A 23,637-nucleotide genomic window follows, 5' to 3' on the forward strand; every position below is an offset into this window, starting at 1 on the left:
GAAACAAAGATTACCACAAATTGTATATTTTCTTAGTCTCTTCGCTTTTATAAAGTCCCCATTATAGATACTAATTCTATGAGTCCAGTGCTGCGTTTCTCATGCAAAGCCACTCAAATAGGGCTAATTGCTCAGATTATAGGTGTGTAAAAAAAAAAAAATCCACCAAATGTAGCTCTGTCAAATATGATGTCCTAAACTAAAGCTACCGTACTGACTAAGCACGGTAGCAATCAAATTTTTTATTTTTTATTTTTTATCAGGTCAAGACTGACAAGAATGAAATGAGAAATGAGGGAAGGGGGATGTTTTCTGAACCTTCTCCTTTTTTTATAATCACGGATATGACTTTTGCACCAAATCTAGCCGTTCATCTGAACGACTAGAATCAAACTTTAATTTTTTTTACAAAAACCCCCTGCCATGACCCGTTAGCACGGCAGGGAACAACTTTTTGGACAAAAAATGGTCAACGGCTGTCACAATTTTTTTTCTAACATTTTCTCACAATTGACCTGACATTTTTTTTGGAAAAAATAGTCAAATGTGACAGCCTTTGACCTGACAGATTCTTCAAGTGCAGGTTTTTTTTTTTTTTAATTGATAGAATGGCTACTGTGTTGACTGTGTACGGTAGCCATCTAGCCTTTTTTTTTTTAAAAAAAACTGACCTGCCGTGGCCCGTCAGCACGGCATGTATAGATTTGTACCTCCTCCCTGTCAGAGCTAATTTTGCCGAACTTTTTTTTTCCACACATAATATGAGGAATTAGAGCTAAAAAAAACTTTCGAAGAATCAAATACAGCAAAAGTTGTGACTGAAACTACATTAGAAATTAATCAAAAAGATATGTACTTGCAAGAAAAGTCCCATCCTCTTTGTTAAACTAGTAATAGTTCACGTAGTTTCCATGTCTTTAGTTGTTAGATTCAGGATCAAAAGATTTTAAGGGGAAACAATTCTGTCCAAAATTCAACCTATTGGGATGTCAAAGCTCCAACTACTTTTTTCTATTAATTTGGGCAAAACATACTTTACTCCCTAGTGGTTTGGCGATTTTTTACATTACCTCCTATAGTTTCAAAAACTATATATAACTCTCTTATAATTTAGATTAAAATGTCAGAATGATGAAAATGATTATTTATAACGGAACCCATGAAAATGTCAAAATTACCCTTGTTTAAAAACTAAAATGGCTAAACTGACAAAAATATATAAGCATGATATGCATGACACTCTAACTTTGTATGATTTAATGTTTTACTATATAACTCCCTATGATTTAGTATTTTACTATATAAATCCCTTATAACTTTCAAAATATATACATAACCCCCTATGGTTAATAAATAAATTTTAACTTTACATAGGGGTATTTTGGACATTTTAGTTGACTCCATTATGTAATCAAAATTCCGTCATTTTAACACTTTAATCCAAATCGTGAGGGGATTATGTATAGTTTCTGAAACCATATGGGGGTTATGTGAAAAAGCGCTAAACCACGGGGTAGAGTGTATTTTGCCCATTAATTTTCTATTAAGGTACTAATCATGTTCCTGACCATTTCTTTTAAAAAATTTTTGCCTTAAATATTTATGTATGGCTTCAAAGTTACAAATTTTTCTCAAATTTTGATGAATATATTTAGGCACAAGCATTAATTAGTAATAGCAGAGCTTTGAGATAGTGGGGGAAGACTTAAACCCAACATGATTGAGATTCATTCTGCATAAGAACTTGTGGATTCATTGTTGAATATTGATGATAGATTGGTTACAGTTGATTTTTTATTCCCCTGGTTGTGGAGGTTGCAAGGCTTTGCATCCCATCTTCGTCGACTGCAATGGAGATGTTCTTCCTCTGCTGCGGCTAGACCTTCTTCTGTGGAGTCAAGAGGCTGGTTTCCTTTTACTCCATAAATACTACTGACTACTGAGTAGACAAGAATGCCCCTCTAATTCCTCATGGATCGTGCGCGATATTGTTTTCTGTCATTCTTAACTATTGGAATTGATAGAAGAACCAACTTTTGGCACTTTGGGAATCAAAAGTTTACATCTAATTATTGGAGGCTAAAAGTTCATCCGGACAAAAGTTTGAGCGCCATTGGGACTTTTTGCCCATTCTAAAATTATCCATAATTTTTAGTGTACCGCTATAATGGAAACAATGGTAAATTCAACTCAAGACCCTTAAACTATAGATATACTACTACTTTAGTTCTTAAATTTTAACTTTAGATACTTTAATCGCTAAAATGTGAAATCCTTCTCATTTTAGTTCTTAAACTTCAAATATGGATGCTTTACCCCTAGAACTTGAAATTTATCCCGCTCTAATTCTTAAATTTGAGCACACTTGCTTACTATTCCATTAGTTTCGACAGTTTCTTAAGATGTATTTCATATTTCAGCGAGTGATATGTCCAAGTCAAATTTAAGAACTATAATGGGATGGATTTCATACTTTACGGGGTAAAGTGTCCAAAACAAAATTTAATAACTAAATGGGAGCGCGTCAATATTTTAATAGTCTAAAGTGGTGTTCAGCCGGGAGAACAAGCATGTTTCCAATCATGCCTTTATTCTTTGGCTAGCTTGCAGTATATGGCTAATTACAAATAATTAGCTGCTTGCTTGGGTGACGGAAGTAAATTTTGTCTGTCGTTGGCTTTTGGAGGCAGTAGAAAAAAATTAGCTAGCTTGTTTGAAGGCAGTAGAAAAAATGAAAGAAAATAAGTGGTGAAAATGAACAAATGAAAACAGGGCCAAAGGCCGTTTGTCTGGACTGGAGGCAGCGATACCTTCCTTTTTATAGCAGTACACGTAAATGTAAATAGGACATCTCAACTCCTAAGTCAGCCATGAAACTTAAATAGTAATAAGGACAACGTTAGCCACTAACTAGCTAGCTATGGCTTAGCATCAAGAAAAATCTACAACCAACTCACAGTTAATCATGCATTGAGTCTTGACATGAGATGACCAATTTCAAAAACCAATTACATCTAACCAATCAAATAAGCTTGGTTTCAATTATGTCAACACTCATTTAGTGATTTGGTTGGGAGAACTGCTTTTTCTGCCTCAAATGTACTACTATATATTTGGAGTAGGAACAAAGAAGCAATTTCAAGAAATGGTCCTGCCTCCTGAATTGGTGAATTATCAGATACTTAAGAGACCTTAGAGAAAATACTATTTGAGTGGAGAAACCTAGTAGCCAATTCATTCAGCAACCGCTTGTTAGCTTCTGAACCAGAGACCTTAAGTTCTATGTTTGAGGCAATAAATGTTTCTGTTTGTAATGTATTCTGTCTTGTACACAGATTTCTTTCCTTTGTATAGGTTGTAAGTTGTAAGTCTCAAGTATTCTTGCTTGAAGATCAGTAAAATTATGAGAGTTTACAAACCATGCTTTGAACCATGCTTTAAGCAGGATGACCATAGTCCCACAGACATCAAACCATGCTCTGAACAAATTAAGTTCATTCGATAGACCATTGTGGATGAAACCATGCTTTAATTTATGGTTCTGTCAAGTGTCAAGAACTGATCATTTATGGATAATCAGGTCAATTGGCTTGCTGTTCTAACTTGAATGGTGGATGAAAGTTAAATGCCCTGGAGTTGGTTTTGTACGATTCCGTGCTCCTTTTTGTTTACAAATCAAAGTCTGCCAAGTACGTGAAATGTCCTACAATCTTATCATCAATTGCAATTCATTCATTTGCCCCAAAAAAGCAAAAAAAAAAAAAAAAAAAAGAAAAAGGGCAAATTATACTTTACCCCCTTATGGTTTAGTATTTTATTACATAACCTCCTTATGGTTTCAAAAGCTATACATAACCCCTTTATAGTTTGGATTAAAATGTCAAAGTGACAGAATTTGCAATCCATAACGGAGTCAACTAAAATATCAAAAATACCCTTATGTAAAGTTAAAAATTATTTATTAATCACATAGGGGTCATGTATATATATTGAAAATCGTAAGGAAGTTATATAGTAAAACACTAAACTATAGAGAGTTATATGGTAAAATATAAAACTATACGGGGTTAGAGTGTCATGCATATTATGTTTATATATTTTGGCCACTTAAGTCATTTTAGTTTTTAAATAAAGGTAATTTTGACATTTTTATAGGTTCTATTACGGATGATCATTTCCGTCACTTTGATCCAAATTATGAGGGGGTTATATAAAATTTTTAAAACTACCAGAGGGTTATGTAAAAATTAGCTTTACCATAGGGGAATAAAGTATAATTTGCCCAAAAAATATGTGACTCGTTTGAAATATTGCTTTTAATGTAAAAATAAGTCATCAACAATAAAAGTATATGTAAGAAGCAATTTCTCACAGTTCAATAAAGGGCCATATGTACTCCACATGTAATATTCCTGTTTCAATTTTCCACTGCATAAATGGCTGATTCATTGACGGCCTGGAATTCTTTAGCATCGGATTTATACTTATGCCATGAAGTCCAGTACAGATAGTTAACAAAGTTCAAAAAACTTAAGATGGCTAAGAACCAGTAAAACAGCTCCAACTTATTGTGGTTCAAATCTGGTGCCTCTAACCATCCTTGTTTGCTTGGAGTAACTTTCTTGGCAATGGCAATTACTAAGTTGACGACCACAGTACTCAAGAAGTATCCAAATGAGAGTGATAAAGTTGCCAAAGAAGTTGCGAGAGATCTCATCCATTTTGGAGCCTCTCTGTAAAAGAATTCCGCCAGTCCAACCAAAGCAAATATGTCGCCAACTCCGAAGATTGCATACTGGAAAGAAAGCCAGAAAGGACTGATTGGCTTCAGTGGATCCTTCAATGCTTGATGCCTTCTCTTTACCTCAATGAGTCCTGCAATACCCATTGAGATGAACGAGAGCACAAGACCGATGCCTACGCGTTGAAGCTGAGTGATGCCTGTTGGATGACCGGTAAATTTTCTAGCTGGTGGGACGAATAAAAACTCGTAGATTGGGAGAAGAATAGCCATGAAAACCAAGGGAATCACTGGAATTGAAGCTGATGGGAACTTTAGAGATCCAATGCGAGTATTCATGGAGTATCCTTGAAGAACTGAATATGTCTGCAACTGTGCCGAGCATGTATTCATTATAACTGTGCTAAGAAGTAATGGAAGCATCCTGATGAGAATTTTGAATTCTTCAACTTGTGTTACTGTGCATACTTTCCAGGGTTCTGGAGTCTCCCCTTCTTGAACTGTAGCAGCTTTGTTTAGGAACCTGTTAAATAGTTGGAATTATCAAGAACGTAATCTAAGACAAGTTATTTCTAGACTTTCCCTTGTTGCAATACCAAATTGATTTCTCTTTCCGAGTCATATCAATCTGATATGCAGAGATGGTGCAGGAAATATTTCAACCATCATATCTAATGCAATTGAAAGACTTGTTATGGTTGTACCACCTGAATTGGCTAGTGTGTCCAATTGCATCTCTGTCATCTGTCTCATATAACTCTTTGGGGTTTACGCGTATCGATAAATTTCTGTTTCGGGTTGCAGCCATGGTTCGCCATCTCGGCCAAGTCTGATACGACTCGGCCGAATCATAATCGGAACGGAAGGGATTCCCGAATCGTGGATAATTTCATATCCACGGTGACTCATTCTGACTCAGTCGAAATTGGCCAATTCGAATCTGTAATGCATGGAATAGGCCAAAATATCCAAGTCCACTTAGAGTCGATTCGAATATTTTTTCAAATTGTGTCTTTTTTGGTAATTTCTATTTTTAATAATTTTTTTCAAATTTTTTTCAAAGTTTTATATTCTATATTGTGCGTATCACCTGATATCCAACCGATATGCCGCAACCATGACCCGCAACTGCGAACCATGGTTGCAGCAACTATAACCTGGAATACACGAACATAAAGGATCAGAACATGTGACAAGGTAAATAAACTATTAAGGGCTTAAATGGAAAAGAAACTCTAGAGAAAAACCTGAGATGTCTTGACAAGAGGGCTGGTGTTTTGTGCTGCCAAGCGGTAGAAAGGTTTTCCAAGTGCAAGACCCACAAAACCAATAGAAGCAGCAATCAAATTTATAAAAAATGCCCAGTGCCAGGCTTTATTCAAGGCTACCAAAATCACAGCAGTAACTCCGATTACTGATCCAATAGTTAATAACGGTTGAAAAGCTTGCAAGTGCCTTTGCTTCCTTTGGATCTTTCTGATCAATTTGACCAGCGCCAAGTGCTGTAATTGATCCTTTGACTCCACCAGCACCTACAGCCAAAAGGAATATGGTACAATAGAACATGACAGCTTCATCACCCTTCAGACAGCTTGATTTATAGCAAGGATCAGGCTGCAACTTAGCTGAATATGCTTGGACAAAAAGCAAAACATAACCCTGTAGCACAATTAGACATTACATCAGTGAAGAGGAGGAAATGTTGGAAGAAAATTAAGCTGGAATAAGTTCATGTTCAAGTGTATATTACCAGTACTTCCAGGATGCCAAATGATAAGCATGTGTAGAATCTATTGAAGTAAGTGTCTGATATGAAGCCTTCAAATACTGTGAGCAAGAAAGTTGATCCCATGAAATTTGTCAAGGTGTTTGCAGAAGCGGTCAGATCAAATTGCATCACAAAGTGGAAGTAGAGTACTAATGATGCCACGTTCGCCACGAATCCAATGTTGTCAAGAGTTGAGAAAACTAACACAGGAAATAGAAACCATTACAACTATTTTCACATATTTACCTACATGTCTAAATTGGAGAAGCAAATTTTGATTTTCTCAGATCAAAATTGTAACATTTCATCTTCATCAGGAAAACTGACAGATTTCACTGCCACATTGGCCATAAAGATACAAATCAGACGCCTACCATATATAAACATGGAAGCCCTGAATCCACCTTTTTGCTTTGTGGATGAACTCACTGAGCTGTGAACTTCCTCTGCATCCTGCAATATTGAGGGAGGAAAAGATAGACATTAAAGAGTGATATTCAACTGAAAAAGCAAGAGTTTAGAATTCGTAATCTTACTTTGTTCACTCAGCAGCCATACCATCTTTCAAGTGCTACTGTACTTTTCACTTGTCAATGAAACTGGAAGAATACAAATGTCTCCTGAATTTGCTTCTCAATTAACTGATCTGTACATATGGGAGCCTGCTAGAATTTAGATTTGAGAAGTGCATCAACCTCAACTATTATTTTTAGTTCTTTTCGCTTTCGATCTCTTGCCGCCTTCCTTAATTATTCTTATTGTTCTGTTGATTCCACTTTAGACCAACGAAAAAAGTACAAGATTCTTGAAACTCAAAACACTATCAAATGAATCATTTCTTAAATGCCAAAAACAAAATAGGAAAAATACTAAGAATTAATATCAAGAAAGTCTCGGGAAATTGACATCGGTTAAGCTTCCAAACGTTCAACTAGGCTACAGTCTGCTTTTTGTCTTATTCTTTCAGTTATTGCATTAAATTTCAAACTCACTGAATTCAAAGAAAATGAGTTTAGTGAAAGCAACAAAATTTAAATTAATCATGTACCTATATTTGTTGATGGAATTTAATTCTTTATGCTTAGGTCTGACCAAGAGGAAAAATTCAAAGTAGTAACAAACTTTATTGTCAATATATGCCCCGGAAAATGGAAAGACATGGGAAAGGATTGACTAAACTTACGAATTATTCTTTATCTTTTTTAAGGGTCTCATTTAATTTCGACTTTACATCTTTAATGTCAATTTAGATGGTTTACATTCTAAACTAATCAAAAATTTCCAAATAGTTGCAATGTCTTTTCATTGTCAATGAAAGTAAACCAAAGAATTTGCTTTCACTCCTTTTTTTTTTTTTGAGATTAAAGAATAATGTCCTTTTTCTCGACATCAAAAAGATCAATGTCCTTTTTTCAGCATCAAATAATTGCAATTTGTCAAGAATAATCATTTGTAAGTTATGTTAATTTGGAATGAATCAATAACTTCAGGATGCAAAGTATACTGAAGAGAAAAGTTTGAGGTGCAATCTGCCAAGAATAATAACATTGAAATGTGAGAATGGTTGAAAACATAGGACTACGAAGCGAAATTGGTCCTTTTTAATTCCTCTCCAAGTTAAGATACTCAAACAGAAAAACTCTGAATATAGACGACAAAAATTATATATATATAATTAGTTCATCTGACGTGGAGACAAACTACTAAGAGGTAGATATAGATTTTGGATCTACACTCTTTTGTTCACATAACTAAAGGGTTTTGCTAATAAAGTAAAGAAAAAAAAAAAGAAATGATAGAGATGTTGTAATTTGGAAAGTAAATACACTATTCTTAGACACTAGTTTTTCCAAAAATATATCGTTATTCTGTCTGTGTATCCCTATATTCTAAGTAGTCTACTCTTGATTTGTAGACACTTTCACAAACCTTTAAAATTTCAAGCGATATAATATGGACTGCTTTTTTAGTTATTCAAAATTTTTACCTTTATCTTTCAGACCAAATATGTAATGTTGTTTGTCTACGCCACCCTACAACAATTTTTATTAATAACACATTTTTAAATTGGATTACCATTTAGTTATATTTGTCACTCTCGACCAAGACATTTCCTTTCTTGTCATATTTGCTATGTAACTAATATTAGGCCGTCCCTTGTGATCCCAACCACAAAGGTTCGTCATGAAATTGCAACTTGAATGCTTCGAATGCCACAGGTTCTTTATATGATGGTGAATACTGGTTTATGTTAAACAAATTAGATGACAATAATTAATTTTTAAAATTTAGAGGTGGGGTTTGTAATATGTCCTTTCTTCTTTGTGCAAGTAATTGGTCCTTGGATTCAGTCAAAAGAATGATAAAAGGGACAACAAAGACCTGGTATGAGTTTGGAAACTCTTCTCTTTGAGTTGGCCAAGTTAAAATTTACACTTCAAAAATCTACAGGCCATCTTTTTTAATGAGAGAATGGTTGAGAAATAGAGTCAAATTAGTCCTTTTTTATCTGTTGTGTAAGTTAAGATACTCAAATTGTAAAACAGATTAACTCTTAAAATATTCAAGCTAAGATGCTCAAAAAAGAAGAACTCTGAAGGCTAAATTCCACCTTGGACCATTAGACTATAGTTGTCTTCCCACTTTATTTTTTAAATTTCAATTTTGGGCATTTTATCTCCTAAAGTATGAAATATGATCTATGAAATTGTCAAAGCTAATGGAATAGGAGCAAGTGATGCTTAAAATTCAACGACTACAGTGGGATGGATTTCATACTTTTAGAGGTAAAATGTCTAAAATTGAAATTTAAGAATTAAAGTGAGACAGATTTCATATTTTAGAAGGTAAAGTGTCCAAAATTTATATTTAAAAAATAACGTGCAAGTGCCTCTAAAGTTTAAGGGTCCAACTCTGAAAATAGAGGACAAAAATTGTATTAAAGAATTTGTCTTAGTAGTTCATGTGACATGAAGACAAGCCATTAAAAGAGATATAAATATTTTGGTTCTGGACTCCTTTTTTTCATTTAACCAAAGATTTTTGTTAATCAAGCAAAACCTGCAAATTCATGTGCCTTTTGCTTATGAAGAGACAAATAAAAGGTTTTGAATATAGTTCTCAAGACCAACTTGCTGAGGAAATTAGTTAACTAGAAAATCACTAGTTCTCTTATTTTGGACATAAAAAAGAAATGAAGATTAACTCTTTTTATATCAATTCTCAATTTCTCCCTTTTTCTTTCAAACCAAATATATAGGTGAATTGTCTAGGCAACGAGGCTGTTTTTGGATTACAACTTTTCAAGAATTTTTGAGAAAAAATTACTGTAACACTTTTTAGGATATAATGTATGTGAGATAAAAAAATGTATTTCATGTGGCTTAGAAATGTGTGTTTTAGCATTGAAAAGGTAGAAAATAAATTGCATTCTGAATATCATTCCAAGTGTATGGGACTTAAAAAAAAAAAGGATCACTTTGTGCAATTTTCTTCTGATAAGACCAACCCAAAAAAATTTTCTTCTGATAAGAATAAGGTGAATATGAGTTTGTAGGCTCAACAATGATTGTTATGGCATTGCCGTCTCGAACTTCATATATTCTTTTATGCATTATACACTATATATATATATATATATATAAAAGTAGTATCTTCTTCTTATTGAAAGTAACCAACCTCTTAATTTTTTATAGACGTTCTGAATCTATAGTTTAGTAATATTGGAAGTTAGTTAAGGATTTTTTTTTTTAAAATTTTGGTAGAGTGTTAATAATGTTGACAATGAAGGAAAGTGTAAATTATATGCTTCTTCTTAAATATTGGTCAAAAGTCTGGCACAAGTAAAAGAAAGATTAAGTTGGCCCAAGTCAAATAATTTCTTCTATGGTGCATAAAATACCATAAAACAGGCCACAATTTTTCTGAAAGTGGCTGTTTAGCAGCTTTGAAAGATTAAAGCCGTCAGCATGGGACCGAAAAAGGAGACAAAAAAAATTGGTCTTATTAGTTCCTACTGTCACTCCAAATCACATTCTTGCCTTCATTTCTTTAAGTAATCATCTCAATTGTATTATAGGATTATATATATTATTTGTCTTGGGACGTATCTCCTTTCTCTTCATCATACCTTCTAGCAATGTGCTATTTATTTATTTTCTTACAATATTTTTGTAACTACATGTCCAAGTTTAATTATTGCAGAAGTTTGTACGATGGGCTGTTTCAACTTTGATAGCCATAACAGCCTAAATCAAAAGAAAAACAAAGCAACTCAATCAAAGCAAACATAAAAAGGTGTCAACTAATTAGGGAGTCCTGTCATCTTTTGCCCATCTACTTCAAATTTTAAATTGCTACTTCAACAATAAGAAGTATCAAATTCTGATCCTTCAATCCATCTTCACTGTTAAAGCTGATGGATCTAATGGTGAAATTTGACAGATCTAATGGTCGAAATGGATCGAAAGTGTAAATTTGACACTTTTTATCATCAAAGAGCCATTTTGAGATTTAATATAAATGAGGGACCAAAAGTTGACGATTGAAATAATTTAAGGCTCCTTACGTAATTTTCCAACATAAAAATTGGCTGGCACATTGAAACACAATCATAGGGAACATTTAATCAAAGTCCCATAAAATTCTAAAGTTATCTGCTAGAATAGTAAAAAAAATTAGCAAAATTTAATTTAGCAGAGGAAAGCACTGAGAAGTTCTTCAAAGATAGTTAAGACTCTAGAAATTAGAGATTTTGAATTTAAATCTTCCCGTCCACCTCCTTACTTCTTAAATTCCGCCTCTTTCTTACTAAAACTTTTTTTTAAAAGAGTTTTTCAAAGATATGGCATGACTACTACAAGCAATGCTAAATATAGCAATAACAAATCCATCATTGAATGTTGAAAATTTCAAAAGGCCAATACACAATTGAAAAATACAAATACGCATAATAAATAGGGATGACAACGAGGTGCCCATCCCATAGGGAGTAATGGAGTGGCAATCGGGGCAGGGCCGAGTGCACGTACCCCCACCCGACTCATGTCCTATTCCTCACATCACTTAAATAAATATAAATAAAAATTATAAGTATAACATGATAATTACAAATAGTTCTAACTAGAATAAAACTATTGATTAACTACATGTAATTTTAATTAATTAGTTTTGTATATAATTTTATATGTTACTAATTTGGGAGCTATATTCACTATTTTTAGGGTAAAATATACTAAATTCCCTTGTGGTTTGGGTTATTGTCATAAAGTTTTCTCATTGTTTAAAAACCCCGAAAGAGCCCCCTCATAGTTTGAACTAATTTGGACAACGAACGGAAATCATCCAATTTGATGGGAAGTGAATTACACACATTTGACAAGTGAATGTGATAACAATACATCAAGGGTAATATGGTAATTTTATGTTTTCTTTTCTTTTCTTTTTTCCAAGTTCTTCCTTTCTCTCACCAACTCAAAATCTCCCTTAAACATACAATTCACTCGATTCTTGAAGTCCAGAGACACCACCATCTCATAGCCTTCAGGTGATCCCTTTCCCCTTTGTCCTCATCCACCCCCACCACCAATTTCGCGTTGCCGCTGTTGCTATCGACACTACTGCTTAGATTTCCTGGTGTGGGTCACATCGTCAAGTTCGTCAATGACCACAAGGCCAGTCTAGACAATCTACCCAAGCCACTCACCATTGCAGGCGTCTCTCCAACTCCGATGCATGGCTTGAAGGTCCATATTGCCTACCAAGGTGTTCCCGGAGCTTTCAGCAAAGCCGTTGCCGGCAAAGTTTATCTGAACATGCAAAGTGGGTTATGGGGGGTAATTCTTAAAGTAGTGAATTTTAGTGTGTAGACATTTTTTATCTAGTGATTTTTGTGAAGAAATTTTGTGGGTTTTAGTTGAATTTTGATTTCTCATTGCCCAAATCTAATACAAGTTGACTTCAATTTGAGTGGTTTCTGGTTAATTTAGTTTTGAGATTCTTGGCATTGATATTTATTTGATTTGATCCATTTTAGTATGATGGAAGAAAAGAAAAGGAAAAGGAAGAAAAGTGGAGAAGGTGATAAGTTGTTACAAGTTGTTCCACTGTTGTAGAAGGAAAAGTGGAGATTTGGAGAAGATGATAAGTTTTGAAATTTTCAAATGAGCCACTTGATGTTTTCTAATAGTCAAATGAAGCAAGAAAGTTTTTAAAATCTTATGTAAACCCTAAACTAACTTTTAGTATAATTTGAAAACCAGGTTAATATAGGAATTTTATATTTTTCCGTCAAATTGGACGATTTCCATTCGTTGGCCAAATTAATCCAAGTCACAAGGGGGCTCTTTGGGGGTATTTAAACAAGGGTAAAATACAGGTAAACCTAATACACAGAAAAGCCCCTCGTGTTTTCAAAATATACAACACGAAATCCCGTACTTTGAACTAAATTGTAAAGGTGACGGAATCCGTTAAACTTAATGGAAATGACTTATTGGAACCTAAAAAAAAAATTTATACCTAATTTTTAACAAATATACCTGTTCTATCCCTTAACGCTCAATTTTCTCTATCTAGAGAATAAAAAAAATAATTTTTTTGAGCTGTCTTTTGCTTAATTATATCAGGGCATTTTGGTCATTTCGTCCATTTCCGTTGTTTATCCATTTTGGCTAGATTTTCTTTTTAAATTTTTCGAGTTTTTCACATATCATGACCCGTTTGTGATCTTGTCAATTGAACCAACTAATCCGATCCGATTTTAAAACACTGGGTATGGGGATGGATTGGCAGAGGAGTTAGTTGACGACCTCCACCCCAAAATATCCCATTGTGATTTGCCATTCCTAATAATAAAGCTTTAGACTTGAGTAAAATCATAAGACTATGCCAGTTCGTTGCTAAAAGTCTAAGCTGACCTCACAAATAATCTACATATATATCTATATCTATATGTATTGTAGAGAGGGTTTTTAGGATGGTTAAATCAGAAGGGTTTTTAGGATGGTTAAATCAAAATGCTTCTAACTCTTTATTCTTTTTTTTATATAGAATTTTAAAATTTTTTAATTGTTATATATCCTTTCATGTCTTTTAAATTTAAAAAGTAAGAAGTGACTCCACTTATCTAGGAGTTTGATTTGAAATCTATTAATGTGAGGTAACTAAAGAGGAAACATCACTAAACTTACTAAAAGTAAAAAAGTAAATAACAATAATTTATCTTCAACTTAGTAATCCTAACTAAAAGGACAAATTATATAGAAAACAAAAAGAAAATAATATTCATTGGTCATGGATTAAAACAAATCAAGAATGGTACCATTCATGAATCCTAAATTATGAAATCACTAATAAAAAACCAAGTACTACTAGCATTTCAACATGAAAATTTTTATTTGAAATATCTATTTTTGATGAAAACCAAATTGCAAGTTGTGGAATTTTTTTGCTTCAAATTTTAACTCTTCAATTTGGAGGTTGAATGTAGATTCAATGACAATATTTCTCCTTTAAAAATTTAAAATCATTAAATTCAAAATTAATATGAAAAATAACTAAATTTGGCGTTTTTACAAATGAAATTCACTTTATAATAGTATAACATAAACATATTTTAAATTATATTTTGAATAAATAATAGAGAAATATTGGGTGTCAAGGATAGGAAGCTAGTGTGAGAACTTGAAAATTTGCTTATATTTTCTTATAACCCTCTTTTATTTTGAATAAGTTAATTTATAATTCCTTTTACTACTAATTTACTCCCTCAATAGTTGTAATAAATAATAGAATCGAAAGTTTTACTTTTACTTTTATAGTTAGAATAAATTAGGGTTTTTATGTATTTTGGTAGTGTGATCAGTTAGTGAGGTGTGTGTACTAAAATTGGTGGTGGATAAGATCTGGTATTAAGTAAGAGGAGGTGTGTGATTAGAAGTACTAAGAATAATTTAGTGAATGATAAGTTAAAACAGAAGTACAAAATAGTTAATAAAATAGGCTTGAACTGACGTGCATCATTCGTTACTGATTGAGTACATCATTTGACCAATACTTTGTTACCCTAATCTTCTTGATTTTATTTCATTTAATCCTCCCTAAATTAACCCTAAAGCCAACCGAAATTATTGACCAAGAAAAGGAAAGAAAAAAAAAGGAAAACTTGGCCTTGCTAAGTGTCAATTATCCAAGACAAGTTTGACCAAAACAACTTTCTTCCTTCTTATCTTTCTTTTGGACCAATTTTGCTTCATTTCTTTCTTGTCTTGGCCGAACCATTGGAGAGGAAAAGAGAGGAGAAAAACTTCCATTTCTACCATGATTCTTACCTTGTTTAAGTTAGAATCATAAAACTAAATCGAACAAACTAGCACTAAGGAAGCAAGGAAGCTTGTAGCGGAGAGTTTTTGGAGAGGAAGCCTTGGTTCTTCACTTTCTTCAAGGGGTTGAAGGTATGAGATGAACAACTTCCTTTCTCTTTCTTATTCTTGCAAGTTATCGTGAAGATGACTTGAAACTTGGAATTTTATGGATGATAATCTAGATTTGGCAAAGATTGGTGAAATTTCAGCCTAGGGTTATGATTTTCAGCCTTGATTTACGTTATTTATCTATAATGTGTTGGTATTGAGCTTGGCTATGGACTTGTGAGGTGATTGGTAGCTTTATTGTGACATTTTAGCTTTAAAATAGGAAATTTCAGCTTTATTAGAGATTTTCAAACTTTGCTATTGTGATGTATATATGCTAGAAGTGAGCTTTAATTGGATGGTTTTATGGCTAGTATGAGAACCGAATTTATCTTGTAACTTATGGTGTTGATTTGGGCTGATTTGAGATGGAAATGTGGCCTTGAAAATGGCTGAAAAATTAGGGAAATACAAAGGAAGTGCTGTCCGTTTTATTTCTTGAAGTTCAAACGAGTGAAATCAGAACTTGAGCGGTGATTCTTGATTGAATTGAACTTAGGATTGTTTAGAGTATTTGAGTTTCTCTTAATAGGGATGTATAAGCTGAAATTTTTGCCAAACCTAAATATTTTATAAGGAGAAAGTAGCGACCACTTTAAACACGAATTCTAGTTTCTTATACCAAGTTGCAAATTTAAAAGTTTTAAACGTTTCTTTATCGAAACCAAAAGAGCGAGCATGAATTTTCTAGGGTTTGATAAGTAAAATGAATAATACTTAAATGAGTTCTATTTACTTGGTTTTCTTTAAGTAAAACTCCTATATTTTGAAACCCTAATTGATTGCAAACTGTTAAACGGTATTTTATCGCATATTTGGACTCCAGTCAGGGAGTTGAACCTGAGCTTGGTTTTAGAAAGCAATAAATCATTGGTGAGTGTTTCCAAGTGCATGTTTGAACTTATTACTTGAATGAATTACTTTGTTAATGTGATTGGACGGTACTTATTGCATTTGCACTTAATGTGACTTATTACTGTGCACTGATTACAATTGACTTGATATATATATATATATATGTGTGTGTGTGTGTGTGTGTGTGTGTGTGGCTTGGATACTGTCTGGAATTTCAAAAACCCTGTAACTAGTTCATCAAGTCGAGCCGGCAAGGGCCTGGTCGATAAGATAACGAACCTTAGGTCTACTGCTTTGTCGAGTGGAGTGTTATCACCTCGACTAATTGGTATGCTTGAATATTACCACCACTATTATATTGGAGTTCAGGCTCGGTAGGGGATTTGAATGATGGATAGAGATTGGAGTTACGTGGTGCACTACTAGACTGGTTACTCTATTTAAAAGTTGACTGAGTGTCAACTACTACTTGGTGAAGCTATGGCGGAGTTAACTCGCAAGAGCTACTGTATCCTTTTACTTGGAAATGTTGGATATCTAATGATTTGCTATTGAAGTGTTATTGCTCATTTTTATGAACTCCTATGCTCGCTACTTTGATATTTCAAGTTTTATACAATGGTCAATTCGCTACTTGGTTTGCATGAAGTTTTGGAACCTCACAGAGTTTTGACTCATCCTATTAGTTTTAGTTGCCTTATAGGGGGTACGAGCGTGGGCGTGAGGCTGGTACAGGTTGTTTTTCACTTTTGTGATTGTACTGGCGCCAATGCTCGGTTAGGGTTGAAAGTTATCTGGAACTTAAATCTTTTTGTTGTATTTGGGAATGTATGAACATATGAGATAGACTTGAGTATAATTGTACATTCTAAATTTGGAACTGTTGTTTCATTTTCTTTTGAAGTTATAACTTGTTTTCTTGAAGTGAGTGAGTGAGTCCTGACGAGAGTTGAGCAGGCGGTTCGCTAAATCTTGGGGTACGCCCTAGGAAAAGGTGGGATCGTCACAGCTAGAGGCTAACTATACACAAAAAAAAAGGGAATAGTGAGAAGTTAAAAGAGTGGCAGAAAAAGTCGAAAAAAGAAGATGAACTACTACAAGGTTGGATGAAAAGAGGAGAAAAGAAAGAAGGGGACTATAAGGACATGACAAGAAGGATGGTATTGTGGTAAGATATCTGAAAGTCATAAAAAGCAATAGATAGCCAATTAGCAAGTAAGAGAGGATGAAAAATGTGATAGTTTTTAATAATTTTGAAAACTTTAAGAACACATTTTACAAAGATTTTTTTAAATCTATATTAAAGTTTATGAAAAATACTATTTTATAAGCAATTAACAATTTTAGAATTACAAGATGGGAGAAAAAAAATATATTTTTAATATTAAAAATTTTGATATATAAGTATAACATGATATTTGATAAATAGGTTTACAATTGCTCTACCATGTAAATTATTATAAATTAAATTAGTTTACTCAAATTGTTATCACTTGTTGACAGACAATAGTAAACAAATTTTGGTTTCAACTTATTTAAGAAGTTAAAATTAGGAAAGTCCATTTTATACTTACGAAATAAGATTTTTTTAATATGTTAAGTATACACTTCTTTGAATTGTTTTGCTTTTTTCATATACTTTATCCTATACTATAATATATTAGTTTATATTATTGTTTTGATTTGAAATATAAATTTTCTATAATATATAAATATATATATATTAGTATTATTTTAAATCGAAATATAAATCCATGCATAGCACGGGTAAGAATGATTATTGACTCGTAATTTTCAGCAGAAGAGCAAAAATGGCAAGAAAATGCAAATATGTCTAGACAATTGAGCAGTTAAACGTAGGAATCCCATGAACACCAACATTAGCTAATACATTACGGCAAGTTGATGGAGGACCAAAATACAATTGTACTTAACTTTCATAAAGAAAAATAAACTAATTGTTTTTTTATTTATTAATGTTTGATAATTAAGAACTTTTTTTTTGATAATTAAGAACTTGCTAAGCTTTGTTTCATACTTGATCTACTAGTCTGTTACTTTTACTATTGATGGTTGAGCAATTATGGATATTGATTAGTTTATATATGCTTGATGGTTTAAATTACTAGATGACATAAAGTTTGCAAAGTAAGGAACATGCATTTTGCTAAAGTATTGAGTTTATGATGAATTATCAACAACAAAACTTAACCAATAAAAAATCAGATAGAATAAAGTTAAATAAAAAAAAACTTTAATTATTTTATTTGCAGGGGCAAAGCAGCGACTACTGGCAAGAGAATGGAATGCTTTCTTCCTTTCAATTGGACCGAAAGAGGGGAATTGCATGCAAGAAAAGGGAGAATCTTAAAGGACTGGCTTTCATCGATCGAAGTTTCGCGCATTATAGATGGTGGTAAAGTAAGACCACATAAGAAAAAGAAAAAAAGATAATATAGGCTTTCTTGGTTCCACTGGGGAAAATGAAGAGGAAGAAGAGGAAGCAAAGGCAAAAAATGAAGAAGTGATAGAGAAAAAGAAAAACAAATATATACAAGACAGCAAGCATAATTTTAAGGGACAAATTCATAAACCTCATCTGAGATTTTTAACTGTTTCACGGGGTCTCACTCTAGGTTTTGAAAATTATACTAACCTACCTTAAGGTTAATTATTTTGTAATATTTAGGTCCAATCAATAATTAAAAAGTGATATTAGGAGAGAGAAGATAATTTCATATTACCCCTCATTTACTACATTATTAAGTTAATTTAATACCAACTAACACATTAAAGAAAAATACTAAAATTTGCTATTTATCATTATGGATCAAATCACATATATCATCAAAAAAAAATATTATATCATTCTATATGTTTCACTTAATGTAAGATCTGAACTACTCATTTCAATTACATGTCCATTATCAAACATGATCAACAATAAATAATCAAAAAAATTTGTAGCCAAAACATTACAAAGAGCAAATTTTAGCATCATAAATATCCTTATCAATATATTAAGGTCAATTGTTGCGATTTTTATGGCATTAAGTTCGCTGTTTGTAGTGTTTGGTGCCTATTAAGAAAATTCAAGAGGGTAAGATGCAACTTGGCAAATAGTTTAGGGGGTATAGTGCAATTAACCATTTTAAAAAGTTTTTTTTTTTTTCCTTTTTTCTCCGGATAGAAAATTTTTTACCTTTTAGGGGGTTTAATTTGCATTACTTCTGCCTAGGAACATCAATCTGCTCCTTCTTCATCCCCTGCTTTCTTCTCTTCTCCAATTCTTGATTTCATAAGAGGGCCTAATTGTGGAACTATTACAATACTATTTACAGAACCTAAATCGGATTATCTTCTTTCTTCTCTATCCGGTAGAGGCGCTCTTTTAATACAGCCAGAGCTAGAAAGTCTGCATTGCCGTCTGTTGAGTGTCTTGTGACAGAGGAAAGGACGCAAATACAATGTATTTTCGTAACAACAACAATATGAGGTAAATCCGACCCTTTTTTCTTCTGATCAATATTACTTATATCTATCTTTCCAATATGGTCATCATTTTCTTCAAAATTCGCAATGGAAAACTTAATGGAGAGGGATCCAACGGATCAAGTTAATGAACAAGGCAAATTCTTACATAATTTAAGTATAATTCATATGGAAAAATGGTATGTATGTGCATTGTCTTGCTAAACTTGTGTGTTGTTGTAACTTGATGGAAACATAGTTTTTGTAGTTTTTAGTAGATCAGATGTGTTAATTAGTGGGAATAGAGGCCAAATTTCTTATCAAGCCAAGAAAAGGCTTTCGATGACAATTTCTAGCAGTTTGTCTATGAATTGTAAATAGCAAACAAACCTTTTCCTAGATTCAAGAACTATGAGGACAGCAAAAGAAATGGTGACCCTTGTCTGACAATCACAGCCTGCTGTAGTTAAAAGACACTTGGGCTGAACAGGAAACCTCCAAGTAATATACTCTGTCTTTAGAATTAAGCATTTCTTACGAGCCAGTCCAAGATAAAGGAATGCTTAGCATTCTGGTTCTTGTCACAGACTTGCTTCTGCAATCAGTCAACAGGGTTATGCGAGCAAAATTTAGAGTCCAAAATTACTGTGCCAAAAGTCACATCCATTAGTGTGTCCATCCCATTTGCCACTTGGATGCCACCAATCAGACCAAAGAAAAGTATCATCCCCATATGCGAGAAATATCCTTTACACGCTTTCTAGCTAACAACAGCTCCGATCTTTTTCATTTTGTTCCTTCTTATAGAATTGGAAAAGCAATTTTGAGTGATGGGAGTCTGTAGTCTTGTCAACCATTTTCATCTGTCTATAGCTCTCTTGTTAATATCCACAAATAGGTAGCCAGAAAAGCAAAATGTGTTGTACAGGACCTTCAACAACCTTTTGTTGGAAGTTGTAAAAATGGAGTTCTGAAGCATTTAAGCCTAAGGTTCTTGTGAGGAGAAATTGGAAGCTGGCTAGCTGTTTTAATCTGTTTGATGGAAAACTAAGGACAAGTAGACTTGGTCTTCAGAAAACATATATAAAATGCCTGTGAACCTATTAATCAGAGTTGCTGAGTACATGAAAGAGTATATTATCCTTCTTGTCATCAATTACAACTTTCACTCTCATCGCAAAACTTACAGAACAAGAAGTTACAGCTGCAAACAAATGACTAGCAAATAATGCTATTCTGCACAATTTTGTGTAGCACATAATGCAAATAATCCTAAATGAGAAGAGGACTAGAAAGGGGAAAATATCTAAAGCCTTGATCGATGAATGAATGCAATCGCAGCTCAATCCTGCTGAGTGTACTGGAAGTAGAAATTCATGCCCAATTTAATTTTCAGCAGCAACTGCAGATGTTCCTTTCACAGCCTTGCTTTGTGTTTCTTCATCATTTGCATCTGTCTTGTACTTGTACCATGAAGCCCAAAAGAGATAGTTAAAAAAATTGAGCAAACTTAGGATGGCTAAGAACCAGTAGAAAAGCTCCAACTTATTGTGGTTCAAATCTGGTGCCTCTAACCATCCTCGTTTGCTTGGAGTGACCTTCTTGGTTACAGCATTCACGAGGTTGACAAAGGCAGTACTTAGGAAGTATCCAAAAGAGAGTGATAAAAGTGCAAAAGAAGTGGAGAGAGATCTCATCCACTTGGGAGCTTCTCTGTAGAAGAACTCCATAAGTCCTATCACTGTAAACATGTCCGCAACGCCAAAGACTCCATATTGGAAAGAAAGCCAGAAAAGACTTATAGGATGTAATGGATCCTCTAGTGCTTTATGTCTTCTTTTCACCTCAACTATTCCGGCTATACTCATTGAGATGACAGAGAGTACAAGACCGATGCCTACGCGCTGAAGCTGAGTGATACCTGTTGGATGACCAGTGATTTTTCGAGCTAGTGGGACAAAGAAAAACTCGTAGATTGGTAACAGAATAGACATGAAAATCAGAGGAATCACTGGAATTGAAGCTGATGCAATCTTGAAAGATCCTAAATGTGTATTCATGATGTATCCTTGAAGAACTGAATATGTTTGCATCTGTGCCATGCATGTATTCATTATAATGGTGCTAGCAATTATTGGGAGCATCCTGATGAGTATCTTGACTTCTTCTACTTGTGTTACTGTGCAGACTGTCCATGGCACCGGATCCATCCCTCGTCGAACACTGGCAGCTTTGTCTAGCAATCTGTTTGAAAATTGAGATTATTTGAAAATTTTAGTGTAAGAGAAGCTAATTTTATATATTATTCTAATACAACTGTAATAAACTCCTAGTTTCTTGCTTCTTTTTCATGTTTCAGTCTTTAATTGTTTGACTACCTGAATTGGCTAGTATGCGAGATTGCATCGTTATCTTCAATCTCATATAATTCATTGGCATCTTGTGGCAGGGGCACATTTCTGTTTCTAATTGCAGCGACTATAACCTGAAAACACAAATTGATAACGGATAAGAATATGTGGAACAACATGGAAATTTCAAGCACATAAATGAGATAAAAGAGATAAAAAGTACCTGAGATATCTTAACCAGAGGGCTGGCGCCTTGTGCTTGGATGCGGTAGAAAGGTTTTCCAAGTGCAAGAATTACCACTCCTATAGAAGTTGCGATTAGAGATATCAAAAATCCCCAGTGCCAACCTCTGTTCATAGCAACCCAAACCACAATAGTAACTCCTATTATGGATCCAACGGTTATACTGAACTGGTAGGAGTTGAAAAAACTTGCAAGTGCCTTTGCTTCCTTTGGATCTTTCTGATCAAATTGGTCAGCACCAAGTGCTGCAACCGATCCTTTAACTCCACCAGCACCTAGTGCCAAAAGGAATATGGTGCAGTAGAACATGACAGCTTCACTGCCTTTGACACAGCTTGATTTGCCACAGGGGTCAGGCTGCAACTTATGTGACTTTGCTTGGATGTAAAGCAAGAGCAGTCCCTGTAGTGAAAACATGGATTAGTGAGGAGGAAACGAAGAGGGATGTAAGTACTAGAAATGCTAGAATTCATTATGTTCAACTCCATTACCAGAACTTCCAAGATGCCAAACAATACGCATGTGTAGAGTCTGTTCAAGTAAGTATCTGATATTAAACCTCCCAAGATTGTGAGCAAGAAAGTTGATCCCAGGAAAATTGTGAGGGTATTTGCAGAAGTGGACAGATCAAATTGCATCACCAAGTGAAAGTAGAGAACCAATGATGACATATTCGCCACGAATCCAATGTTCTCCAGAATCGTCAAAACTAACAGAAACAAAAGTCGCTTCCATCACTAAATTTGAAGTTTGAACCCGATGAAAGCAGTGGCTCAGAGCCAGGAAATAAGAGTTGGGAAAGGAGGATAGTGGGGAGGTGTTTTCCACTGCCTGTGTATCTCCCAGTGATTTTAAACCATGAAGATATATGCATATGTAAACACTCACCTAATACAAACATGCATGCGTTGAATCCACCCTTTTCCTTACTCAATGGGTATGAACTAATTGGAGATTCACCATTCTCTACATCCTGCATGAATAACCAAAAATTTTGATGTTATGGAGAGATATTTCACTAAGAAAGCAAGAGATGGTTGTATATTTCTATTTCAATTCTCAGCATTATACCATTTTTCCAGTGATGAACTGGAATCCAACTTGACTCTGAAGCTGATGAGTTCAAATGCTTGATGAGTAATCACTATGGATGGGAATGTCTATTTATAGTTTTATACAGGAAGCAGCGTCAGATTTTCGAAGTTCATACGGTGGCTCAGTCTTGGATTCTATGTTGCTTTGACTTTCCTATCACAATCTTGCTTCCTTTATTTATTGTTTGTTCAATTTACCTAGACAATAACACACACACTTATATATTCTTTAAATCCATCCGGGCCACAAAAAATACAAAATAAATTGGTTTGTATTTGTTAAAAGCAACTAGGATCACAAGAAATTATATCTCTTTCATTCAAAGTTCAGGGGATTTATTTGGTGCTATATTGTATAAGGTTTGAAAACTTTAGCTAATATTATTTAATTACTGTTGAATATTAATACTCAAAGAGTAAGAAGTGCTAGATTGTTAACATTAGTGGTCCAGAAGGGACAGAAGTACTGAGGAACTATTTATTCACTTCCTGACCCAAAATTTTCTTTTGAGATATTGCTATTAGCACAAGGAAATTAGTTGAATTATCACAGAAATTGACTGGGTACTTAATTGTCTCACTATTAGTATATATCCTTCTTGTTATTTCTTTGGGTTAACTAAGGCCTAGTTTCTTAGGAAG

General features: G+C 33.8%; 1 protein-coding gene and 1 pseudogene across 1 annotated transcript; both read right to left on the minus strand.

Moving 5' to 3' along the window:
* Positions 1 to 4,417: 4,417 nt before the first annotated feature.
* Positions 4,418 to 20,039, minus strand: LOC113740695 (protein NRT1/ PTR FAMILY 4.5-like; annotated as a pseudogene).
* Positions 20,040 to 20,369: 330 nt separating this feature from the next.
* LOC113740706 (protein NRT1/ PTR FAMILY 4.5-like) lies at positions 20,370 to 23,018 on the minus strand. Its single transcript, XM_072073876.1, has 6 exons — positions 22,973 to 23,018; positions 22,790 to 22,874; positions 22,393 to 22,610; positions 21,881 to 22,303; positions 21,685 to 21,791; positions 20,370 to 21,550 (listed from the first exon to the last, which is right to left on the minus strand). Exons 1-6 carry the CDS (start codon positions 22,973 to 22,975, stop codon positions 20,692 to 20,694), a joined length of 1,695 nt encoding a protein of 564 aa, XP_071929977.1. The 5' UTR covers positions 22,976 to 23,018; the 3' UTR covers positions 20,370 to 20,691.
* Between the last annotated feature and the right edge of the window lie 619 nt (positions 23,019 to 23,637).

The sequence above is a fragment of the Coffea arabica genome, chromosome 1c, assembly GCF_036785885.1.
Source record: "Coffea arabica cultivar ET-39 chromosome 1c, Coffea Arabica ET-39 HiFi, whole genome shotgun sequence".
Classification (NCBI taxonomy): domain Eukaryota; kingdom Viridiplantae; phylum Streptophyta; class Magnoliopsida; order Gentianales; family Rubiaceae; genus Coffea; species Coffea arabica.